Source organism: Heterodontus francisci, chromosome 19, assembly GCF_036365525.1.
Source record: "Heterodontus francisci isolate sHetFra1 chromosome 19, sHetFra1.hap1, whole genome shotgun sequence".
NCBI lineage: Eukaryota > Metazoa > Chordata > Chondrichthyes > Heterodontiformes > Heterodontidae > Heterodontus > Heterodontus francisci.
Window position 1 is genome coordinate 83884099 of NC_090389.1, and position 21401 is coordinate 83905499.

The 21401-nt window shown below is 43.1% G+C and overlaps 1 protein-coding gene across 2 annotated transcripts in view; it reads left to right on the forward strand.

Moving 5' to 3' along the window:
* LOC137380260 (coatomer subunit gamma-1) overlaps positions 1–21401 on the forward strand; it is a 92291-nt gene that overhangs the window by 16496 nt on the left and 54394 nt on the right. For both annotated transcript variants that reach the window (XM_068052134.1, XM_068052133.1), the window contains exons 4-11: positions 3603–3674; positions 5706–5785; positions 7735–7810; positions 13531–13623; positions 15516–15602; positions 16273–16430; positions 19913–20046; positions 21138–21205. In XM_068052134.1, the coding sequence (XP_067908235.1) occupies positions 3603–3674; positions 5706–5785; positions 7735–7810; positions 13531–13623; positions 15516–15602; positions 16273–16430; positions 19913–20046; positions 21138–21205 (768 nt within the window). The remainder of the gene's footprint in view (positions 1–3602; positions 3675–5705; positions 5786–7734; positions 7811–13530; positions 13624–15515; positions 15603–16272; positions 16431–19912; positions 20047–21137; positions 21206–21401) is intronic.

Consider the following 21401-nt stretch of genomic DNA (forward strand, 5'->3'; position numbering starts at 1 on the left):
CGAAACGTTAACTCTGCTTCTCTTTCCACAGATGCTGCCAGACCTGCTGAGTGATTCCAGCATTTCTTGTTTTTGTTTCAGATTTCCAGCATCCGCAGTATTTTGCTTTTATAATAGTCGCTAGGTAACCTGTTGATTTACAACAAACACTGGCCAAACAGGCACAGTGGATTACGGTTTAGCAGAGAATTGAAAACTGCAATGTTTTCATTGTTTCTGCAATTGAACATTTGGTATTCCTTGGACCACTGGTTTGCTGTCGATATGAGCTGGGACATGTCATGTCTTGTGGCATTCTTGCTGCAGAGTTATAAGGTTGTGAACTTGAACCATCCTCCAGAGACTTGAGCACATAAACTAGGTTGACACTTCAGTGCGTACTGAGGGAGTGCTGCATTGTTGGAGCTGCCCTTATTTTGAATAGGGTGCGAAATTAAGACTCCACCTGCCTGCTCGGTTAGCCATAAAGCATCCCATGCTACCATAGGATGTATAGTAGGGAGTTTTAGTGTCCTGGTCAACATTTATCCCTCAACCAACTCCACCTAAAAGGTTATTTGAAATTAGCCTCATTTGCTGTTGATAAGATGCTATATACATGTAAATTATTTTTAAATGTAAGGATGTGATTTTTATATACTCTGGCGAATAGAAGGTTTTTACTTAAGTGACCAAATCCCTAGAGATATAACTTATCTATTGGTACTTAGTTTTACTGAATTCCAGGGCGAATTAGGTGAATGCAGTCTTTTTGCTGCCTGCACCACTTTTTCTGCAAATCACATTGAGATAACGGTAAAATATAAGCATTATAAATTATTAGTGAGGCATTCCAACATCACATGTCGAGAAGGGGGTAATTGTTTAATAAACAAGGCTACTGGTTAAAAAAAAGGAAAACATTTGCAGGACTGTGGGGAAGAGCAAGGAGAGGGGATGGGACAGCACAGATTTGTTGGACTGAATGATCTCCTTCTGTGCTGCATGAATATACAAATTCTTGAAAATGTCATCACAACATCCATAATGAATACAGAAGGGAATTTAAAAGGATAAATGTGGAGCATTGCACCCTCTCAGTTTCTTAAATTGTTTCAGGGCTTTTGCTTCCACTACCAAACTGAGAGGTCCTTGTTTTGAAATCTGTGCAAAGAATGTTGTAAATATGTGATTCCCCAAGTTGACCTCTGCTGTCCTATCCTACTATTGCAGTTTGACTTGAAGTAATGTTCCAGATATACATTGATTACACCATTTATCATATACTGAGGTACCCTCTTAATGAAAACCCAAGTTTGTTCCAGTCTTTCTCATAACGTAGATCAGTGTTTATGGTTCCTCTCTGTGCTGCCTCCAGGATCTTTATTTCTTCCTTATATCTGATGACCAAAACTGGATACCATAATCTTGGTTCAGATTGACCCTGCAGGGCATTGAGGCTCTTTTAGTATAACAAAGTATTTACAGTGCAGGAGCAGACTATTTGGCTTTGTACTCCACTGATTTGCCAGACATAGTTCAGTATTCTATTTGATTTATAGATCGCTGCTCTTGTTGATTGCAATGATTGGACATATTAACCACGAGTCTACATGATTCTGTTGCATTTAGAGATGTGTGGGGGAGAAAATAAGCCAAATGCACTCTCGTTTAAGGGGTCCTTACCCCTTTCAATTTGTTTCTGAAGCAGTACTATCAGGCAGCCAACAGATGGTGTTGTTGCACCATGAACAGACTTCATGCATTTTCTGTCACTTTTAAGAGACCAGCCTGGCGACTGTAGCAAGTGCAATGTAGGAGTTTTTAACTAATTGTTCCTGATGAAACACCGCCTGCTGCCAGCTGAAAACCAGTACCACGTTAGCAAAAAGATCCTATTTCTAGCTGCAGAAAATTAATGGAGTAAAATTCTTAAGGATAGGGTTTGCAGCTGTTTGCTACCTTTCCTATTCATCCAGTATACCTTCTTTCCAATTCCAGTCTCAATAATATTATCCTAACACAAAATGTTGCCACACTGTGTGACTATTAGCCCATGAGAGCAAAAAGGAAAAGCTGCAAATGCATAGAAATTTGAAATAACAGAGCATTGGGATAGGTGTAGGCCATTCATCCCCTCGAGCCTGTTCTGCCATTCAGTGAGTTCATGGCTGACATTTTAAGTACATGGTAGGTTCTGCACCACCTGAAAAGACAGACAGCTGTTTCAGCTAGAGGCCCTTTGCCAGAACTGGATTGAGCATTTCATGAAGGAGCCTTGTTACCAAAGCGGACTGTCATCCTGTCAGCCTGGGACATGTCCCAGAGGTGAACAGATAGTCTACTAGCCCACTGCACCTCTGTTCTCAATCTTTTGATGTCATAATTGGGGCTGCTTGCATTGCAAACAAAGGCAACATGCTGATTAGTAGTTGTGCAAGGATTTAACCGCAGTGGCGTCTTGATATAGTGAAAGGATATTGGTCCTAATTTAAAACTGACTTGGGTCTTCCACTATCTATTCTGTAATAACCTCTTCCCCATGTAATTCTGAGGTACCTTTATTTAAAAAAAAACTAGGTCATTGATTTAACCTGTCTGTATCCAGCGGGTTCAGTGGCTTAGTCAGTATTGGGTGTTGATGTTGGGTTGAGGGTGGTAAGTGGGTATGGTGGCAGAAGCATCACAGAATTTATAATAAAAGCAAAATACCGCAGATGCTGGAAATATGAAATAAAAACCAGAAATGTTGGAAATACTCAGCAGGTCTGGCAGCATCTGTGGAGAGAGAAGCAGAGTTAACGTTTCAGGTCAGTGACCCTTCTTCAGAACTTATAATAAACTTAGAATTTATAATTACTGGGTCAGGCTGGTTTGAAGCATAGACCAGGCACGTGCAGCATTTTTGGAGGTGTGGGTGGGGGCGGTAGCGTGCAGAAGATCAGCTAGAGAGACTTGAGTGGGAACGAGCAATAAAAGCTCTCCAACATATATATCAAAGCAACATTCAACATGGGTTTATCATCAGGTTTGGGACCAGACTGATGCTTTGATATATTGAAATAAGATCTATGCATCAAGGTTGTACTGCTGTAATCCCTGTTTTTGGACCCAAGCAAGCATATCTTTACTGTATTCATATGTACGCTAAGGCAATTATTAGAAGTTCAAAGCACCTAAAGTGGTGGGGGGTTGGGGTTGGCTGATCAGAACAAGTGATGCACTCATTGCACTTGGAAGTGGGCAAGTGCAGGGACATGTAGTCCCCATTGCCACTGATCAAGCTCTCACACAAGATATTCCTTCCCATCCCTCACCCCACAAAAATGAGTCATGGACTACCCATGAGTGAGAGCTCCCAACGCACACTACTCTCCTAGCCTTTCGCAGGGGCCATGCGCACTCAGACCTGGCACCCAGTGAGTTTCTTGCTTAATCGCAGCCTCACGAAATGTCACCTAACTGTGAAAAGCTTTTAATATATATACCTGCAAAACATCTAACCTGTTGTGTCTAGTGCTGTGACCCGCGCATGTGTAAATTATGTATGTTCACTGAATGCTCATCTTATTGTCTGCTCTGTTAATGGAAAAAGTAACCTAGAGTTTTTGTTTTATTTATAGGGGGAGCATTTGGGCTCAATGGAGGCTACAGAGGCATTCTTTGCCATGACCAAACTGTTCCAGTCAAATGATGTGAGTGTTACTAACTAGTTGGAATAAAAATGCTGTGCATCTTTTGATTGTGTGCCTCTTTTGGACTAGTGTATTGGTACTAAAGGCCTGCTTGGGTCTGCAAATGAGACCTGAGCCCTTGCATTTTTTCCCGCTCCCGACCCGAACATCAGTTAACTTACCTTCTGTTTTTCACTTTGTTTCTTACCTGCACAAGCTTAAAATAACTAACCTTTAAAGTCCAAAAAGTAAATTAACATCAGAGTCACTTACCTGAGGTGGTGATAGAGTGTGTTCGACCCGACCCGAGCCCGAATGCAGGACCCGGAAGTGCGACCTGACCCGAACCTGACATGTCGTCGGGTTCGGGTTGGGTAGCAAGCCTTTAATTGGTACCCATATGCTCCAGTGAAAAATTATCATGCACACTAACTAAATGCAAATGAGTGATGCTCTCAATTCATCACCTCAAGTTGATACTGCCACAAGTGACAGGTTTGCAGCCACCCTGGTGTTATGCGGTTCAAAATGCCCTTCCCAGGTACAGCACAAGGGAAAGGCAAAATCTAACATTCCATTACGCTGTGTTTCTCACACTTTAGGTGGATGTTGTACGAAAATTCCAAATACCCACCCTTGCACTTTACAAAATCGTAGTGACAGCACTGAACATTCACAAATTAAGCTTTAGATTTTTTATAGGGTCCGCTAATGAAATCCAAAAGTCAATATAATGAATTATTTGGATAGTGTTGGCCTCGTGTTTTATGTGATTAGATAGGATGAGAGCAACCATGTGACCAAAGTGATACCACAGGAAATGCACTTTATTTTTCATGTTGTAAAGTAGATCATAAGTATGTTGGATCAAACGTATTGCTGCTTCTGACATGCTGTGGGGTTTGGGGGAGAGAGAGGGAGTCTCCTTTTAAGATATGATTCTTCCATTTTTGGTGTAATCAGTAATTTTTTTAAATCCTGAGATGTGAGCGTCACTGTCCATCCCCAACATTTATTGTCCATCCCCAATTGCCCTTGAGAAGGTGGTGGTGAGCTGCTGCCTTGAACTGCTGCAGTCCACGTGGTATAGGTACACCCACAGTGCAGTGGCGATGACTTTGCCACCCCCAAACTGGCAAAGAGAAGGTAATGCAACTTTAGGACCAGTTACTGATGGGTAAATTCCCTTGGGTAAATGGCTTTTCACCTATTCCCAAAACATTCTACTGAGGGTTATCCTCACTTCACGTCTGGCTCTGTTATAGATTAATTGGTAGAGATCGATTGCTATGAAGTGTCAACAATTCCATTATTGGCTAATACAACTACCAGGATTGGAGAGGGCGAATGAGATGAATTGTGATCTTTTTCATTGTTTTTTTTTTTATTACTGCAATGGCACCAGCTCAGAAGCAATAGAAAGTTTCAGATGAGCCCCAGCTTCCTTGGAATGGATGGGCTGCACTTCTAACACTTTTGCAGGAGGCTGATTTTGATGCCTTTAAAGGGGATCCTCAGAGGGCTGCTACTGGATCACTGGTGAAGTGCCTGATAGTGAATGTCCATGAGAGGCGCCCTGCTGAAGACCTTGGTGTGACCACCATCATTTGATGCCATCAGATGTCGTTGATGACCTCGATAGGGATCATTTCAGATCTAGGTGTGGGGAGGGGATAGGAACTCGTCTAATCAAGCTTGTTGCTGATGAACGGGGTGGTAATGTCATTTTATGGATGTGTTTCAGTGAACAACCTTGGCTCATTGTTTAATTCCTTGTGGAATCTTGCTATGTGCAAAATTACTGCTGTGCTGGCCACATAATAGTCACCACATTGTAAAGTAATTTATTGAATGTGAATTGCCTCCTATTAATGTGCTAAATAATTGCAAATGCATACCTTCTTCCGAGATCGAATTTTCTAAATCAGTTCAATGAAAAAAGCTGAACTGCTGAATCATTTTCATGCACAAATTGTCAAATAATTATTGCCCAAAATTGTTAATATAAAATGTCAGTGAATTGTCCATTGTTTCTCTTACTGTCTCCATCAGCCCACCCTACGTAGGATGTGCTACCTGACAATCAAAGAGATGGCTACCATTGCTGAGGATGTCATCATCGTTACAAGCAGGTTAGTGCTGCAGAGAATTTAGTAGCAGGTAGTAATAAACTTCAACTTCAATCACGCACCTTCCCTCCCCGCTTTCCTGTTTATTCTTCCCTTCCCCAAACTAAAGTTGATCCCTGAATCTAAATTACCTTTTGTGCTGGAAGAATGGGAGAGCCCAGTCTGTGGGGACTGTTGGTATCACTCCTGATTTGGCTCACATACATGAGCAATATATTTTGCCAGCTTTGCTGTTATTGTCCCGTTCACTCATCACCACCTCTCCTCGCTGATCTACATTGGCTTCTGCTCCAGTAACTCCTCGTCTGGACACTTGGATGAGGTGCCAGAGTAAAGGACTCCTGCTGCTATTCCACATTAGAACACCAACTTATGTCATTTTTTTTTTATTACAGCCTGGAATAGCCTGTAACAGCTGCTAGAGTAGCAGCTTTAACATGTGGGATTTCATTCTGTAAAATGCAGGCATGGGAGGTACACCAAGACTGTAGCATGAGCAATAAAGGTTTTACATGTATGGTAATTTTGTTCAGATGGCTTGTAATTTCTATTATATTGTGGTTTTTGGGAAATAAATCACACCAGAAGTGCTATAATACCAACTGCAGACAGTAGTCTTCACAGGCAAGGGGGTGTTAATAATATACACTGCATCACAGAACCTACTGTTTCCACAGTAATACTCTTTGACATCTTTTTTTTTAACATTATATATCTCCTGGCCCAATTATTTCAGGATGCATAAAGGCAATTCTTGAACACTCTATAGTGAGGCTGCCTTTTCTTAATTTTAATTCACGTATCAGTGAGTTAAATGGCCAGTGAATGTGTTTTTGATAGTGTTTGTGGAGTAGTGCTGTTGGCCGAAACTCTGCTCTTCAACAAAAAGGTCCATCTGATCAAGTAGATGGGATCTTGGCTTAAGGCCTAATCTGACTGTAGGAGAGAAAGACTGAGAATTAGAGAGTTGCATGGTTTTAAGTTCTCTGGGAAGGAGTGAGCCAGAGTAAGAGTGCATTGAGCCTCAGTGGGTAGCACTCTTGTCTCTGCATCAGGAGTTTGTGGGTTCAAGCCCCACTCCAGAGACTTGAGCACATAATCTTGGCTGACACTCTGTTGCAGTACTGAGCGAGTGCTGCACTGTCAGAGATGCTGTCTTTCGGATGACGCGTTAAATGGAGGCCCTGTCTGCTCTTTCAGGTGGACAAAAAAGATCCTATGCCACTATTCCGAAGAAGAACGGGGGAATTTACTCTGGTGTCTTGGCCTTTATTTATCCCTGAAGCACCATTGCCAGAACAGATTACCTGGTCATCTCATTGCTATTTGTGGGAGATTTTTGTGTGCAAATTGGCTGTAGCGCTTGTACATTACAGCGGTAACTACAAAATTAATTGACTTTAAAATGTTGTGGGATTTCAGGAAGTTGTGGAAGGTGCTGCAAAATGCAAGTTCTTTTTCCCCTTGTCTTCAAGACAGTGCAAGAAATGGAAATCTCAATGGAGATAAGTTAGACTAGGGAAAGCTGTAGTACGAGGACTAGGAGACACATTGAAAGTTTTGGACAAAAGATGCAGGGGGAATATGAGGAAGTACTTTTTTACGCAGCGGGTGGTAATGACCTGGAACTCACTGCCCATGGGTGGTGGAAGCGGCGACAATCAATGACTTCAAGAGGAAGTTGGATGGCCACCCGAGAGAAATAGACTTGCAGGGCTAAGGGGATTGAGCCGTGGAGTGGGACTCTGCATAGCTCCGCGACGAGCAAGCATGGACTTGATGCGCCGAATGGCCTCTTTCAAATGTCTCTGACTCTAAGGTGTGGCAGTTTAACAGGCCATATATTATCCTGAAAGAATACTCTTTATTGGTGAAATAAAAGGATTATTTTATGTCATTTAGTTAAGTTTATGCTTCAGTTGGTAGTCTGTGTTTCTTTTCTTCCTTCTCAGTTTGACAAAAGACATGACGGGGAAAGAAGACAATTATCGTGGACCTGCCGTGAGAGCACTGTGTAAAATTACTGATGTAAGTACTGTACTCAAAAAGGGGACTAGCAAGTCATTGAAATACATGGATATAATTTATACGAGGGAGACCGCTTTTCTGACCTAAAGGCAAAATACTGCTGATGCTGGAAATTTGAAATAAAAGCAAAGTACTGGAAATACTCAGCTGGTCAGGCAGCATCAGTGGAGAGAGAGAAGCAGAGTTAACGTTTCAGATAAAGGTCTCTTTTCTGACTTTTCTAAAAAAAAAAGTTAGTTCGCATGCTCTGTGTCCCTGGGTTTGAATCTCTCGCTGTTGCTTGCAGTAAGGGTCCTAAATTGGACAGTGCCAGCCCAGTTTCCAGTAATGATGGGTGCTGTAGATGCCCATAGAGTGGTACCTAATTGACAGAATGCAAAGTATGGCTGCTTTGGAAATTGTTATACTGGTGCAGTGAGGCTTGAGGCAAGTTCTTTGGGGATAAAGTAAAAGAGAGCTTCACCCTGCATCTAGCCTGTGCTCTACCTGGTTAGCAAGTAGTGGATGGTAGGATTTAATTCCAAAAGGGAAGCATTCCATTCCACAGTACTGACATCACTCACCATATTTGTACATGTTGAAGATACAGTTGTTTTCATTAGTGAGACTGTTTTCTTTAGGAGAATTTATGTCAGTATTCACATGGATCTGTGAATCATGCTGACCATATCATTGTCCAATTCTGGCCTGTTTCATATCCATGATATTTATCGCTCCACCATTGGCGAGTGTGCCTTCGGCTGCCTAGATCCTAAGCTCTGGAATTCCCTCCCTAAACCTCTCCGCCTGTCTATCTCTCTCTCCTGCTTTAAGATGCACTTAAAACCTACCTCTTTGACTAAGCTTTTGCTCGCCTATACGAATGGCCCAGAATTTGCGGTTGTAGAGAGAGTGCAATATCAGCGTTAGCCATCATTGCTGTATAAAACTGACAGCAACTGATGCTGTCCTCCTGCGCCCAGCTAAATTGTAGAAATCTGGAAGTTGTCAGTGATACCCTGTTCCTCCACAGGGTGCAGTGTTGCAGTCTTTGCAGATGTCAGCACGGAAATCAGTGCTCTGACATGAACTTCAATTTTTTACATACTATACTTGCTGTTAAAACCATGAAAAAGTTAAAACTCTGTTGAATGAAGTGTAACTAGGTTTTTAACAGTACTAAGACATAATTACTGCTGAGAAACCTCTCTGACCCTGAAAACCTAATTTTAGAAGTCTTAAGCATCATTCCCTCCATTCCACGCTAAATTCCAGTGATTTTTAAATTAAAAGTTAATTTTTTTTGAAGTGTGATATTTCAGCACCTACGTTAATCTCGTGTATGTCCCAATCTTTCTTTTGCTCTTTGTAAAATGATTAAAAAGTGAATGATGATCAGTGCTTTTTTTACTTCCTATTGTGCTGTCTGAGAATTCTTCAATCTGATTGGATGCTCAGCCTGCTTGATGAGTTCATAGGTCCTGTATAGATGGCGCTGGAATCAAATTGGTGTCATAATAAGGACCACAGAGCCTGCTAAATCTTTGTGGGCAGCTTTCTTTGAGGTCAGCGATGACTGCAAAATGTGGGCCAATTTCTCCTTATGTGACAGTGTCAAATTTTTGACTGCATTCCTGTGAAGCACCGTGGGACATTTTACTGCATTAAAGGTTCTATGTAAATGCAAGTTGTTGTTGTAAAGGCTGTTTGCTCCTTGGCTTAATCCCAGTATTTGCTGATTGAATGTTGGACATGTGCTATGCTTTGTGACGAGCTGAGGAGGCTCACTCATTTCAAAAGATGCATGTATTCCATACTGCTGTCGATAGGCTGTTTTCTCTGCAGAGATATCTTGGTGTTTTTAGGTTGCTGTTAGTGCATTGGGCAAGTGGGCCTCGAGTGGAGACCTGTGAACCGCTATGATTGCTTTGTCTCGTTGTGTGCCAACAGTCTTGACATTGAAGATTTGCATTTTATAGTGGCCACCAGTGGCAACTCGAGGGCCTTAAAATATTTGCATTTGAAGGATTTGACGCCCAGTCAAGCCCAGAATTTGGGTGGTTCATATTGCAGGCTGTCATCAGCAGTGAGAGTACCAGGCAGGATTCTGTGAAATAAAACTGAAAAGTGAAGCTGTTGTTAGTTAAAATGGTATCCCTAAAAAGCTGTGCATAATTAAAGCAGATGTTTTTCTTTGATTGCAGTCAGAAAAATCCTCGCTATGCTATTGGTTTCCTAGCAATCCCTGTTTTACAAATCAACTGAGAGTATCTTTTTCATAAATTAATGTTGAGTTCTCTATTTGGCTTAGTGTTGAGCAGTACAAAATTATCAGGGGGCTGCATTAAAAAGAAAAATGTGCAGTTCTGTTAAAATAGTTATGTGGATATGTCTTAGCACTGTAAAAGAGTGTCCCAGATCCTGGTTTATCTCTGGAAAATGTTGGAAATTCACAGTAGGTACATCAGCATCTGCAGGTGAACATTGGTTAATGTTAACCCTTTGTGTTAACCTGTCTTTTGAGCCACTATTTGTCCAGTCATTCGTGTTTTTCCAGATTTCCAACATTTTGCAGGGGTTTTCCCTCTTTTTTTTCTAACTTTAATGTTTTGAAAATGTTTGTACAGCGTTTTAGTAGAAGTAATATTTCAGGTTGACATCCTATCACAGAGAAACAGGAGAGGACTTTTAACTCTGCTTCTCTCTCAACAAGTATTGCCTAATCTGCTGAGTGGTGCCAGCATTTTCTGCTTTGATTTCAGGTTTCCAGTGTCCACAGTATTTTGCTGTTGCTTTAGCAGATGTCTTCAACTAAGGGTTTTTTGGTTCAATAAAGTGGACATTGCAAAGTGGAACACTTGAGGGTGCAAGTACTTCATGCTGTTGCCCTCTGCTGTAATGTTAAATCCAGAATAGAAGCTTTTGTCATCCTGTTCGCTCACTTAGCACTGACCTGGGGGAATACGTATATAATGGATTACATTTTTAGATGTTGGTATAACCAAATTATTATTGGCACTGAGGACAGTGTGGGATTTTATTGTGATCAATGGGTTAAGCTGCAGACCAGCATTTTTAGCCAAAAGTGCTTGATAAAACATTTAGATTCATAGGATATTACTGCACAGAAAGAAGGAGGCCATTCAGCTCATTGACCTGTCTCAGCTCTTTGAAAGAGATTTAGTCCCATTCCGCTGCTGTATCCCATAGCCCTGCGGTAGTTTCCCCTACAAGTATTTATCAAGTTCCCTCTTTAAAGTTATTATTGAATCAATCTCCACCACTCTTTCAGGCTTCAAACTTTGCTTAAAATCAAAGTGTGAAATAAAATTAAAAATCGTGAGGTAGGCTGAGCTGTGGTTGGCTAACTTGCAGTGGTTTATTTATTTTTTTATTTTGAGATACAGCACTGAAACAGGCCCTTCGGCCCACCGAGTCTGTGCTGACCATCAAGCATCCATTTATACTAATCCTGCATTAATTCCATATTCTTACCTCATTCCCACCTTTCCTCAATTCCCCTGCCACCTACCGATACTAGGGGCAATTTATAATGGCCAATTTACTGATCAACCTGCAAGTCTTTGGCTGTGGGAGGAAACTGGAGCACCCGGCGAAAACCCACGCGGTCACTGGGAGAACTTGCAAACTCCGCACAGGCAGTACCCAGAATTGAACCCTGGTTGCTGGAGCTGTGAGGCTGCGGTGCTAACCACTGCGCCACTGTGCCGCCCACTGTTGGCTTTCTAAGCAGCAATAATTTTTGTTGTTTCTGCGCTGTTTTTTTTTATTTTAAGATTTGCTTTGCGAAGGGAATGGTTGCAAGAACGGTTGCCTCTGAGCTTAAGCGTATTCAACTGTAAATTATCGCTGTTTGGATGAAATATCTAACATCTTTGGAGTGGTCCTTAAGGATTCAACTTATAATTGACGTTTTTCTCCGAAAGTCAGAAGTGCGATGAAATGACCTTGAAACATGCCTGTCACAACAGCGCTTTGAGTTTGTCTTTAATTTTGGGTTTCAGGCACCAGTGCTCTCAGTGCTTGTAACCTTGTGCTGTGACATTGAGTGTCTTGATCACCAGATGGTCTTACTTTTTTTTCCAGTGTTCTCCTTCCTTCCCTCCTTCTTTCCCTCACATTTTTACAGGCATGCTGTTTTACTGCTTTCTCATTAAGTTGCCTAATGACCATTCTTTGTCAGCTGAGATAGCCAGGCTGTTCGGTTAGAGCTCATAATATCCATGCTTGATGCCTTCCTGACCCAGCGTCCTTGCACAAAGGGGCACTCTACAGTTGGAGTTGCAGGATGTCACGAGCCCTGGCCTCTCAGATCTGGGTAGCAGGGTCGGGAGAACTGAGATTATTTGTAATGCCTCCTTCCTACTCCAGGCTGAAATCAGTTATCTTGATACAGACCTGGATTCTTCCTGGCTTCTGTGGCTCAGTGCAATACCAGATGGTGCATTTAACCATTGAGCTATCAGGCCAGCTGTTCATGTTAAAGTTTTCATAATAACAAACCCAAAGGTTTAATGAATGTCTGTTTACAACATCCATCAGGATATAGAATCATTGAATGATACAGAAAAGAAGGAAGCCTCTCAGTCCATCATGCCTGTATCAATATATGTTGATTATCTTCTCCTTTAAGCAGGCTTGAAAACATTTCATCTAGGTGCCTTAACTTAATTAGAAAGAGAGTAAGCAATGTTTTGCTTATGATGAGGGGAACCAGTGCAGCAGAATTGCTGCAGCCAATCCCATAATGGATCTGCATTAGCATGAGTTGGTACAATGACTGAACTGGTCACTGTCAGATTGTTTCCATGAATTTCTCATTACAACTGTGCATTTTTAATTCGGATATTTGGAGCTGTGTGCCACAGGAAAACTTCCAAGCCAATTCTGCTTCCCACCCCCTTGACTACTGTTGGTACCAGCATTCACCATTTCCATACCGATCGAAGAAAATCCCAAGAACTCTGTGCTCTCTTCCCAACGCCCATGTGAATCAAACAGATCTGTTATCACCATCACCCTTGATCGCCTTTCTCAGCAATTATAGATATAGCCCATTTTTATGGATATCTCTGCGCTTCTCCAATTCTGGCCTCTGCCACATCCCCTATTTTCTTCACTCCACCTTTGATGGCTGTGCCTTCAGCTGCCAAGGCCCTAAGCTCCAGAATTCCCTCTTAAACCTCTCTGCCTCTCGACCTCTGTCTCCTTTAAGGCGCTCCTTAAAACCTATCTCTTTGACCAAGCTTTTGGTCACCTGTCCTAATATCTCCTTATGTGGCTCAGTGTTGAATTTTGTTTGATAACATTCCTGTGAAGTGTCTTGGGATCTTTTACTATGTAAATATGTGATATAAATGCAAGTTGTTGTATCAATTGACCCAGACTTTCTTCTGGCTATCCTGTTGTACATACTAAAAAAATGTTTTTTTAAATTTTGCTGGAGGCTTGTGAATTTTAAAATTGTGTCCTCCGATACATCAATGGATTCGTAATGTGTACGCAAGGAGTGTTGATAATGCATGCTATCATGATGTACAAAAATGTTTGCTGCACAGAAGAGATTTAATGCTACTTGTTGACATGTTCAGTATCATTGTCTTGTTGCTATTCTGACCTCTTAATAACTTGTCTGTCCTGCTGATGAGTAAAATAGTCGCCTTTTCTGAAGGTGGTACTTCAGGTCTCTTTCACTTGCTCTCTTGTGTTTTTCCTGACAGAGCACTATGCTGCAAGCCATTGAACGTTACATGAAGCAGGCGATTGTGGACAAAGTGCCCAGCGTCTCCAGCTCCGCGTTGGTTTCCGCCTTGGTGAGTGGTGTTGTCTGCTGCAAAATATACTATAGTATCCCAGTATAGGAGTATTGTTGGCTCCTCCTGAATATACTAAGTATCATCACCTCATTCCATGACAATATGAAAGGCACAATTCAGCATAGAGGTGCTTCTTCAGACCCCTATCCTATCCTGAGTGGCGTGAAACAGGGCTGTGTTCTTGCACCTACACTGTTTGGGATCTTCTTCTCACTGCTGCTCTCATGCGTTCAAGTCTTCAGAAGAAGGAATTTTCCTCCACACAAGATCAGATGGCAGATTTAAGAGAGAAGGCCAAAGTATGGAAAGTCCTCATCAGGGAACTCCCCTTTGCTGATGATGCTGCTTTAATATCCCACACAGAAGATTGTCTGCAGAGACTCTGCGGCAGGATTGCGGCTGCCTGCAACGAATTTGGCCTAGCCATCAGCTCAAGAAAACGAACACAATGGGACAGGACGTCAGAAATGCTCCATCCATCAATATCGGCGACCACGCTCTGGAAGTTGTTCAAGAGTTCACCTACCTAGGCTCAACTATCGCCAGTAACCTGTCTCTCGATGCAGAAATCAACAAGCGCATGGGAAAGGCGTCCGCTGCTATGTCCAGACTGGCCAAGAGGGTGAGGGAAAATGGCGCAGTGGCGCGGAGCACAAAAGTTCGAGTGTTTCAAGCCTGTGTCCTCAGTACCTTGCTCTACGGCAGCGAGGCCTGGACAACACACAGTGTCGCAGTGGTTAGCACCGCAGCCTCACAGCGCTAGGGACCCGGGTTCAATTCTGAGTACTGCCTGTGCGGTGTTTGCAAGTTCTCCCTGTGACCACGTGCGTTTTCGCCGGGTGCTCCGGTTTCCTCCCACAGCCAAAGACTTGCAGGTGATAGGTAAATTGGCCATTGTAAATTGCCCCTAGTATAGGTAGGTGGTAGGGAATATGGGATTACTGTAGGGTTAGTATAAATGGGTGGTTGTTGGTCGGCACAGACTCGGTGGGCTGTATCTCTAAATAAATAAATAAACACATGTCAGCCAAGAGCGACGTCTCAACTCATTCCATCTTTGCTGCCTCCAAGAGAATCCTTGGCATCAGATGGCAGGACCGTATCTCCAACGCAGAAGTCCTCGAGGCGGCCAACATCCCCAGCATATACACCCTACTGAGCCAGTGGTGCTTGAGATGGCTTGGCCTTGTGAGCTGCATGGAAGATGGTTGGATCCCCAAGAACGCATTGTACAGCGAGCTTGTCACTGGTATCAGACCCACCGGTCGTCTATGTCTCCACTTTAAAGACATCTGCAAACGCGACATGAAGTCCTGTGACATTGACCACAAGTCGTGGGAGTCAGTTGCCAGTGATTGCCAGAGCTGGCGGGCAGCCATAAAGGCGGGACTAAAAAGTGGCTCATCGAAGAAACTTAGCAGTTGGCAGGCAAAAGGACAAGTGCAGGGAGAGAACCAACTGTGTAACAGCCCCGACAACCAATTTTATCTGCAGCACCTGTGGAAGAGTCTGTCACTCTAGAATTGGCCTTTATAGCCACTCTAGGCACTGCTTCACAAACCACTGACCACCTCTAGGTGCTTACCCATTGTCTCTCGAGACAAGGAGGCCAAAGAAAGAAAGATAGGAGTAATGTTGGCTCCTTCTGAATATAATAGGGTTATTTGCACAGCCTGACTCCATTTCTTAATATGCCGTCTTCGTAGTAATTTCATTGTTCTCATTTGTTATGTTGGTACTTGATGAAGGAATAGCATTGGCTTTGGCAATCTTGGGTAACATATAGCATGCTGCTGTAGGATTCATAATTCAATCGAATGGTATTGGGTGAGTAAGTTGGCAGAGGTGAATAGGTAACATTTATCCACCATTTCCTTTGTCTCTCGCAGCACTTGCTCAAGACCAGCTTTGATGTGGTGAAGCGTTGGGTGAACGAAGCTCAGGAGGCAGCCTCCAGTGACAACATCATGGTGCAGGTAAATGAAAGGGTGGCCCAATCAAAAGCAAAACAAACGCTTTGCCAATAACTTTGTGAGTGTGTACACCACCCGGTGTGCTACCGAGCCACACAGACTCAAAGGTCCAAGGTTGAATCTGTGCTTTGTGTTGAATTAATTGATCCTGTTTGACAGTAGGATATTCGAAGCAAGGATGTTATGCTAAACCTTTATAAGTCATTGGTTAGGTTGCAGCTGGAGTATGGTGCCCAATTCTGGGCACCAAACTTTAGGAAAAATGTCAAGTTCTTGGAGATGGTGTAGAGGAGATTTACTAGTATGGTAACAGGGATGAGGGACTTCAGTTATGTGGAGAGATCGTAGAAGCTGGGTTTGTTCTCCTTAGTGCAGAGATGGTTAAGGGGAGATCCAGTACAGGGGTTGAAAATTATGAAGGATTTTGATGAGTGCTGCACTGTCGTGAGTGCCGCTTTTCTGTTAAAATGTTGAGCCGCTGCACTGTATACCTGTTCGAGGAATTAAAAGGTTCCATTGCGCTGTTGAAAGATGAGCAGGGAATTTGCTAGTGTCCTGGACAACATTCCCTCAACCAATTCCACTAAAAACAGCTTAACTGGTTATTATTTGTTTTTGGTCAATTGTTTGTTATATTTGCCTACAAAACAGTGACTGCACTTCACTCTTTCAGTACCATGCTCTGGGGCTACTGTACCACATCCGGAAAAACGACCGGCTTGCGGTTAACAAGATGGTGACCAAGTTCTCACGCCAGGGCCTGAAGTCGCCGTTTGCCTATTGTATGATGATTCGCATTGCAAGTAAACTGCTGGAGGAGGACGACAACAAGTGAGAACACTTCAGGGTCTTATGAACCAAGGTTTTCTGTTGTACCATTGAAGTTTGTGAAAGGACTCACACACCTGATTGAGTTGGCGCCTTTCACCTCCTGAGTCCTAGGCTCAAATCATATGGGGGGAAAGTCTCTTTTGTCTGCCACCTGTAAGAAACATGTACGAAACCAGTTTAGGCGCTCAGTACATAGAATTACTTATAGTTTACAGTACAGAAACTGGGCTATGAATGGTTTATGCTCCACATGAGCCTCCTCCCCGCCCATCTTCATCTCACTCTACAAGAATATCCTTCTATTCCCCTCTCCTTCACGTCCTTCTCTAGTGATCCATTAAATGCATCTATACTGTCCGCTTCAACAACTGCTTGTGGTAGCATAATCCCCATTCTCACCATTATCAGGGTAAAGATTGCAGGTCCAAATGGACTGTCCAAAACTATTCCCTGTTGAGCATTAGATTGGCACTTTCATTTATGGATGCCACTTGAAGGCTCCTATTTTAAAACCATTCATTCTCGGGATGTGGGTATCGCTGGCAAGGCTAACGTGTATTGCCCATCCCCAGTTGCCCTTGAAAAGTTGCTGATAGGCCCTGTTCCTTGAATCACTGCAGCCCATGTGCTATAGGGGATGCTATTTTGAAGTTGGGGCAGAGGCACAGTAGTTTTGCTCTGCAGCTAGCCATATTCGTGCTCTGAATTTAAAGATGCCCCTGTTCCATGATACTAACTCTAGCAATCTCAAAATTCACCAAAACGTCAAGAATGCTAAGCGCTGTTCTTGCATAGTATTAATCTCACTGCAGGGGTTGGAATGGCTGATGATGGGTGTGGCCTCTCACAGGAACATAGGGACAGGAGTCAGCCATTCAACCCCTTGAGCCTGTTCCACCATTCAGTCAGATCATGGCTGATCTGTATCTTAACTCCATCCACCTTCTTTGGCTCCATATAGTTTTATAGCCTCGTCCAGAAAAAAAAAACTAGCAATCTCAGATTTAAAGTGATTAATTCAGATGGAACTTGCTGCTTTTTGTGCGACAGTTCCACATTTTTACCAGCTTTTGCGTGAACAAGTGTTTCCTGACTTCCTTCCTGATTAGCCTGCCTTTCGTTTTAAGATTATGTGCCCATGTTCTAGACTCCTCCAAATGCTCACTGCATTTATTGAACAAGTGACTGAGCATACTAACCAAGGAGGCCTCCGGTTTGATGGCCCATGCTGAGTTTGTGCGATACAATTGCTCTCAGTGCCTCAATGGGGAAGCCAGTCTGTCATCCCACACCTGATTGTGCGCTCAGTAGAAGAGATTGCGGAATAGCAATCAGGCTTGGCTATGAAGTCAGTCCATATCTGAATAGCCTGCTCATACTGACTGTTGCCGTTCAAACATAGATAATCCTGGGTTTGCCTAAGGCACAAGAGGGAGCCTGGCAACTGTGGAACCGTATGTCACCAAGCAGTCAGTGCCTTCAGGAGAAGCGGGGGAACAAATTAGCAAAAGGGAAGAATAAGAAATCTGTTGCAGAGAAGTTGCCATTTTAATAGCTGCGATTGAAGCACAAATTGAAGTAAAGGTTACTTTCAAGCTGGGTTCTTGTGTGAGATCTTTGTATAAGATATGAGTCACACCTCCTGATTGGCATGTAGAAATGCAAATGATACTGAATGCACCATTCCTTGCAGATGCACTCCTTGATGGGGCTACAATTCCAAAGGAAGTAGTGGGCTGGTGTCCAAAATTTGCAGCTCTGAATTCCTCATTCAGCCTGGTATTCAAGATCCCTCAGGATGCACAGCAAGTGTCCTTAGCAATCTGTCTGCCTCATTATTCAAAGCTCTTATCTTTACAGAACAGAGCTAATCACATACAAACATACTTGTAGGAAGGGATACTCTGTGAAACCTGGTGTATAACTTGCATTTTTCTAATATGTAAACCTGTGATGTGACTTATAGCCATATTTGCCAAGTTTTTAATAGTGTCAAAATTAGAGGTGCAACGATCACACTGAAATGTTAGTGATTTTAGTGCTGAGTATACACCCCTCATACAGATCAGAGCTTCTCCCAGTGGGTAAAAGCACAGCCCACAGTGGAGGGGTGCGTAGAGTATGGATTTCCCAGGTTCAATCTCTGGACCGTGCTGAGTTGGCTGATCTTGACCAGGATCACAAAATGGGTAGTCTCAGTGTATGATAGTGAGTGTAATCTCAGAGTTGGTTAGAGCTTCCAGAAGATGAGAGAGGAAGTCAATAGGAAAAAAATTGCCAGGGGTATGTGTCTGTGGATTTAAGCCACATCTTGCTAGAAGAGTAATTGTCAACAAAAGACTGCTGATTAGATGAGCACTTCCTAATGATCAGGCATAACAATCTTGTCGGGTAGAACCGAGATCTATTTAGCGACTGCAAACTCGGCATAATAATCTAGCCATTTTAGAGCATTGTCATCACCAGGATGCAAGTCGCAATGGCCACCAGTTGATTCAGTTAGTGGGCATGATTCAGTTATGTGGAACATGGTTTCTTTGTGTCCCCAAAGGACATACATAGTCAGCTCAAAGGCCCCATTGGTGAAGTTTTGAGGCACACTGTCCCTGTCTAGATCAGACTTTTTTTTAGTAACGCCCAACTGTGACGTGGCTAGTTGAAACTTGGTTAACTTTCTGTAGGGTTATAGGAGCATCTGCTGCCGACTGTTCATGCACGCGAATTGGTGAGAAATGTCAAAGGAATGGGAAAAGGTCGGCCATAATTGGTGTCTTGCAGAGACCTGCGCTGCCGGTGGATGGCACCGGTGAATTTTTAACATGGTTTTGTCACAAAGTCTGTTTACCAGTTTTACTATTGCAGCTGCATGAGAACAATGTCGAGGAGCTATGTTGTAGAGGACTGGCCACCACGGCAGGACAGTAAGATGCAGTATGCTTGCATAAGACGCAGAGTGGTGTGCCGTTGAGTAGCCGCTCGCTTAGTGTGAGGTGAGCTAGCACCAAAGCTAGCGCGGTATTCCATAACTGATTAACAAAGTGTGCGATCAGATGAGTGTCAAGTGCAGGCATCTGCTTCCCACTTTAGAGTTTACTTTTCCAAAGAAAAAGGTCCCAATTCCTACAGCCTATCTTGATAACTAAGAATCATGGGACGAGGTATCATTGTGGTTAATTATGAACATAGCAAGATGCATTTGGTGCACTCTTGAAGCAAACTGCAGCTCTCAATTCGGAAACTAGCTGGTTACGAACACAAACACCCCTGCTCTCCTAGAGTATATGTTGCATATGGCACTGCTATATTTTCATTTTAAGGCTTATTTTAACTCAGTAATATTCAATGTTTGGGTTTGCTTGCGCTCTGCAGAAGTGACCCTTTTCCATCCTGGAATCCAAACTTGCCTTTTTAAAATGCTTGACTTGAGAAACAGGTTTGCAGCATCTACAGGGTGGTAATAGGTTGCTTTGTTGCTCCCTCAGCCGTGACAGTCCACTGTTTGACTTCATTGAGAGTTGCATGAGGAACAAGCACGAGATGGTAGTCTATGAAGCAGCCTCTGCCATTGTCAACCTGCCAAACTGTACAGCCAAAGAACTGGCACCTGCTGTCTCTGGTAAGTGTGTGAAAGCAAAGAAATGGTCTGAATAAAATTTATTAAGGAAGAAATCATTTGAGAATGTCTTCTGTTGTGGCACAATTATTGAAATGTTCATAATAAAAGCAAACTACTGTGGATGCTGGAAATCTGAAATAAAAGCAGAAAGTGATGGAAATACTCAGCAGGTCTGGCAGCATCTGTGGAGAGAGAAACAGTTAAACGTTTCGGGTCAGAACCGAATGAACTGTTCATACTGTTAGTCAATGTATCAAGTTGAACAGAGCAAAACAGTTCACAATGAAGAGGAGGTCAGGTGACCTCCCAGTTTTCCTCCCCATCAAGAGGGGCCTGAGGCAGCTAACCTAGAGCTCTACCTCCTCCAGTGTGGCTGTGTAGCAAATGACTCCAAACAAGGGATAATGCACTCTCTTGACTATAAAAACAATGTGTGCTTCTAACATGGTAAAAAGTCCCAATACATTTCACAGGAGCGTAATCGGGAAAAATCAACACCGAGCCAAAGAAGGAGGTATTGGGACGGGAGACTAAAAGCTTAGTCAGAGAAGTAGGTTTTAAGGAGAGTTTTAAAGAAAGGGAGAGGTGGAGAGATTTAGGGAAGGAATTCCAGAGCTTTAGGGCCTGGACAGCTGGAGGCATGGTCACCAATAGTGGGGCGAAGGAAGTGAGGGATGTACAAGAGGCCGGAGTTGGAAGAAAGCAGAGTTCCTGGAGGGTTATAGTGTTGGAGGAGACTGTAGAGACAGGGAGAAGCGAGGCCATGGACTAGGATGACTAAAACCCCATGGCATGCCTGAAGATAATAGCTCACTGCCTGAAGAATTGCAGACAAATCCTGCATTGTACAACCCGCACTAGCACATATTGCTCCATTTTCATTACAAATTTGCACTGTTACAAACAAGAAATTCTTAAAACTTTGAGAAAAAGGAACCGTTGCATATTACCATTTCATAAACCTCACACAAACAGCATCTGTGGTTAGGTTTAAGTTAAGACGAGCAACATCTGATGACTTGCATGGTAGGGGGATGCAGCAGTGTTTGCTGTTCGTGTGACCTTTGATACTGATCTCTTTCTCCCTGCAGTGCTACAGTTGTTCTGTAGTTCACCTAAGGCAGCCCTGCGATATGCAGCAGTGAGGACTCTCAACAAGGTAAGAAGAGATTTGAAGGGTGATGCTAGGTTTTTGCTCTTTGGCGCTAAAACTTTCTTTATGCCTCAGGGATGATGTCAGCGATGGGAAAGTATAGAGTACAGAATTGTTACAGCGCAGAAGGAGGCCATTCAGCCCATCGTGTCCGCACCGGCTCTCAGAGCAACTCCCTCAGTTCCATTCCCCTGCCTCTCCC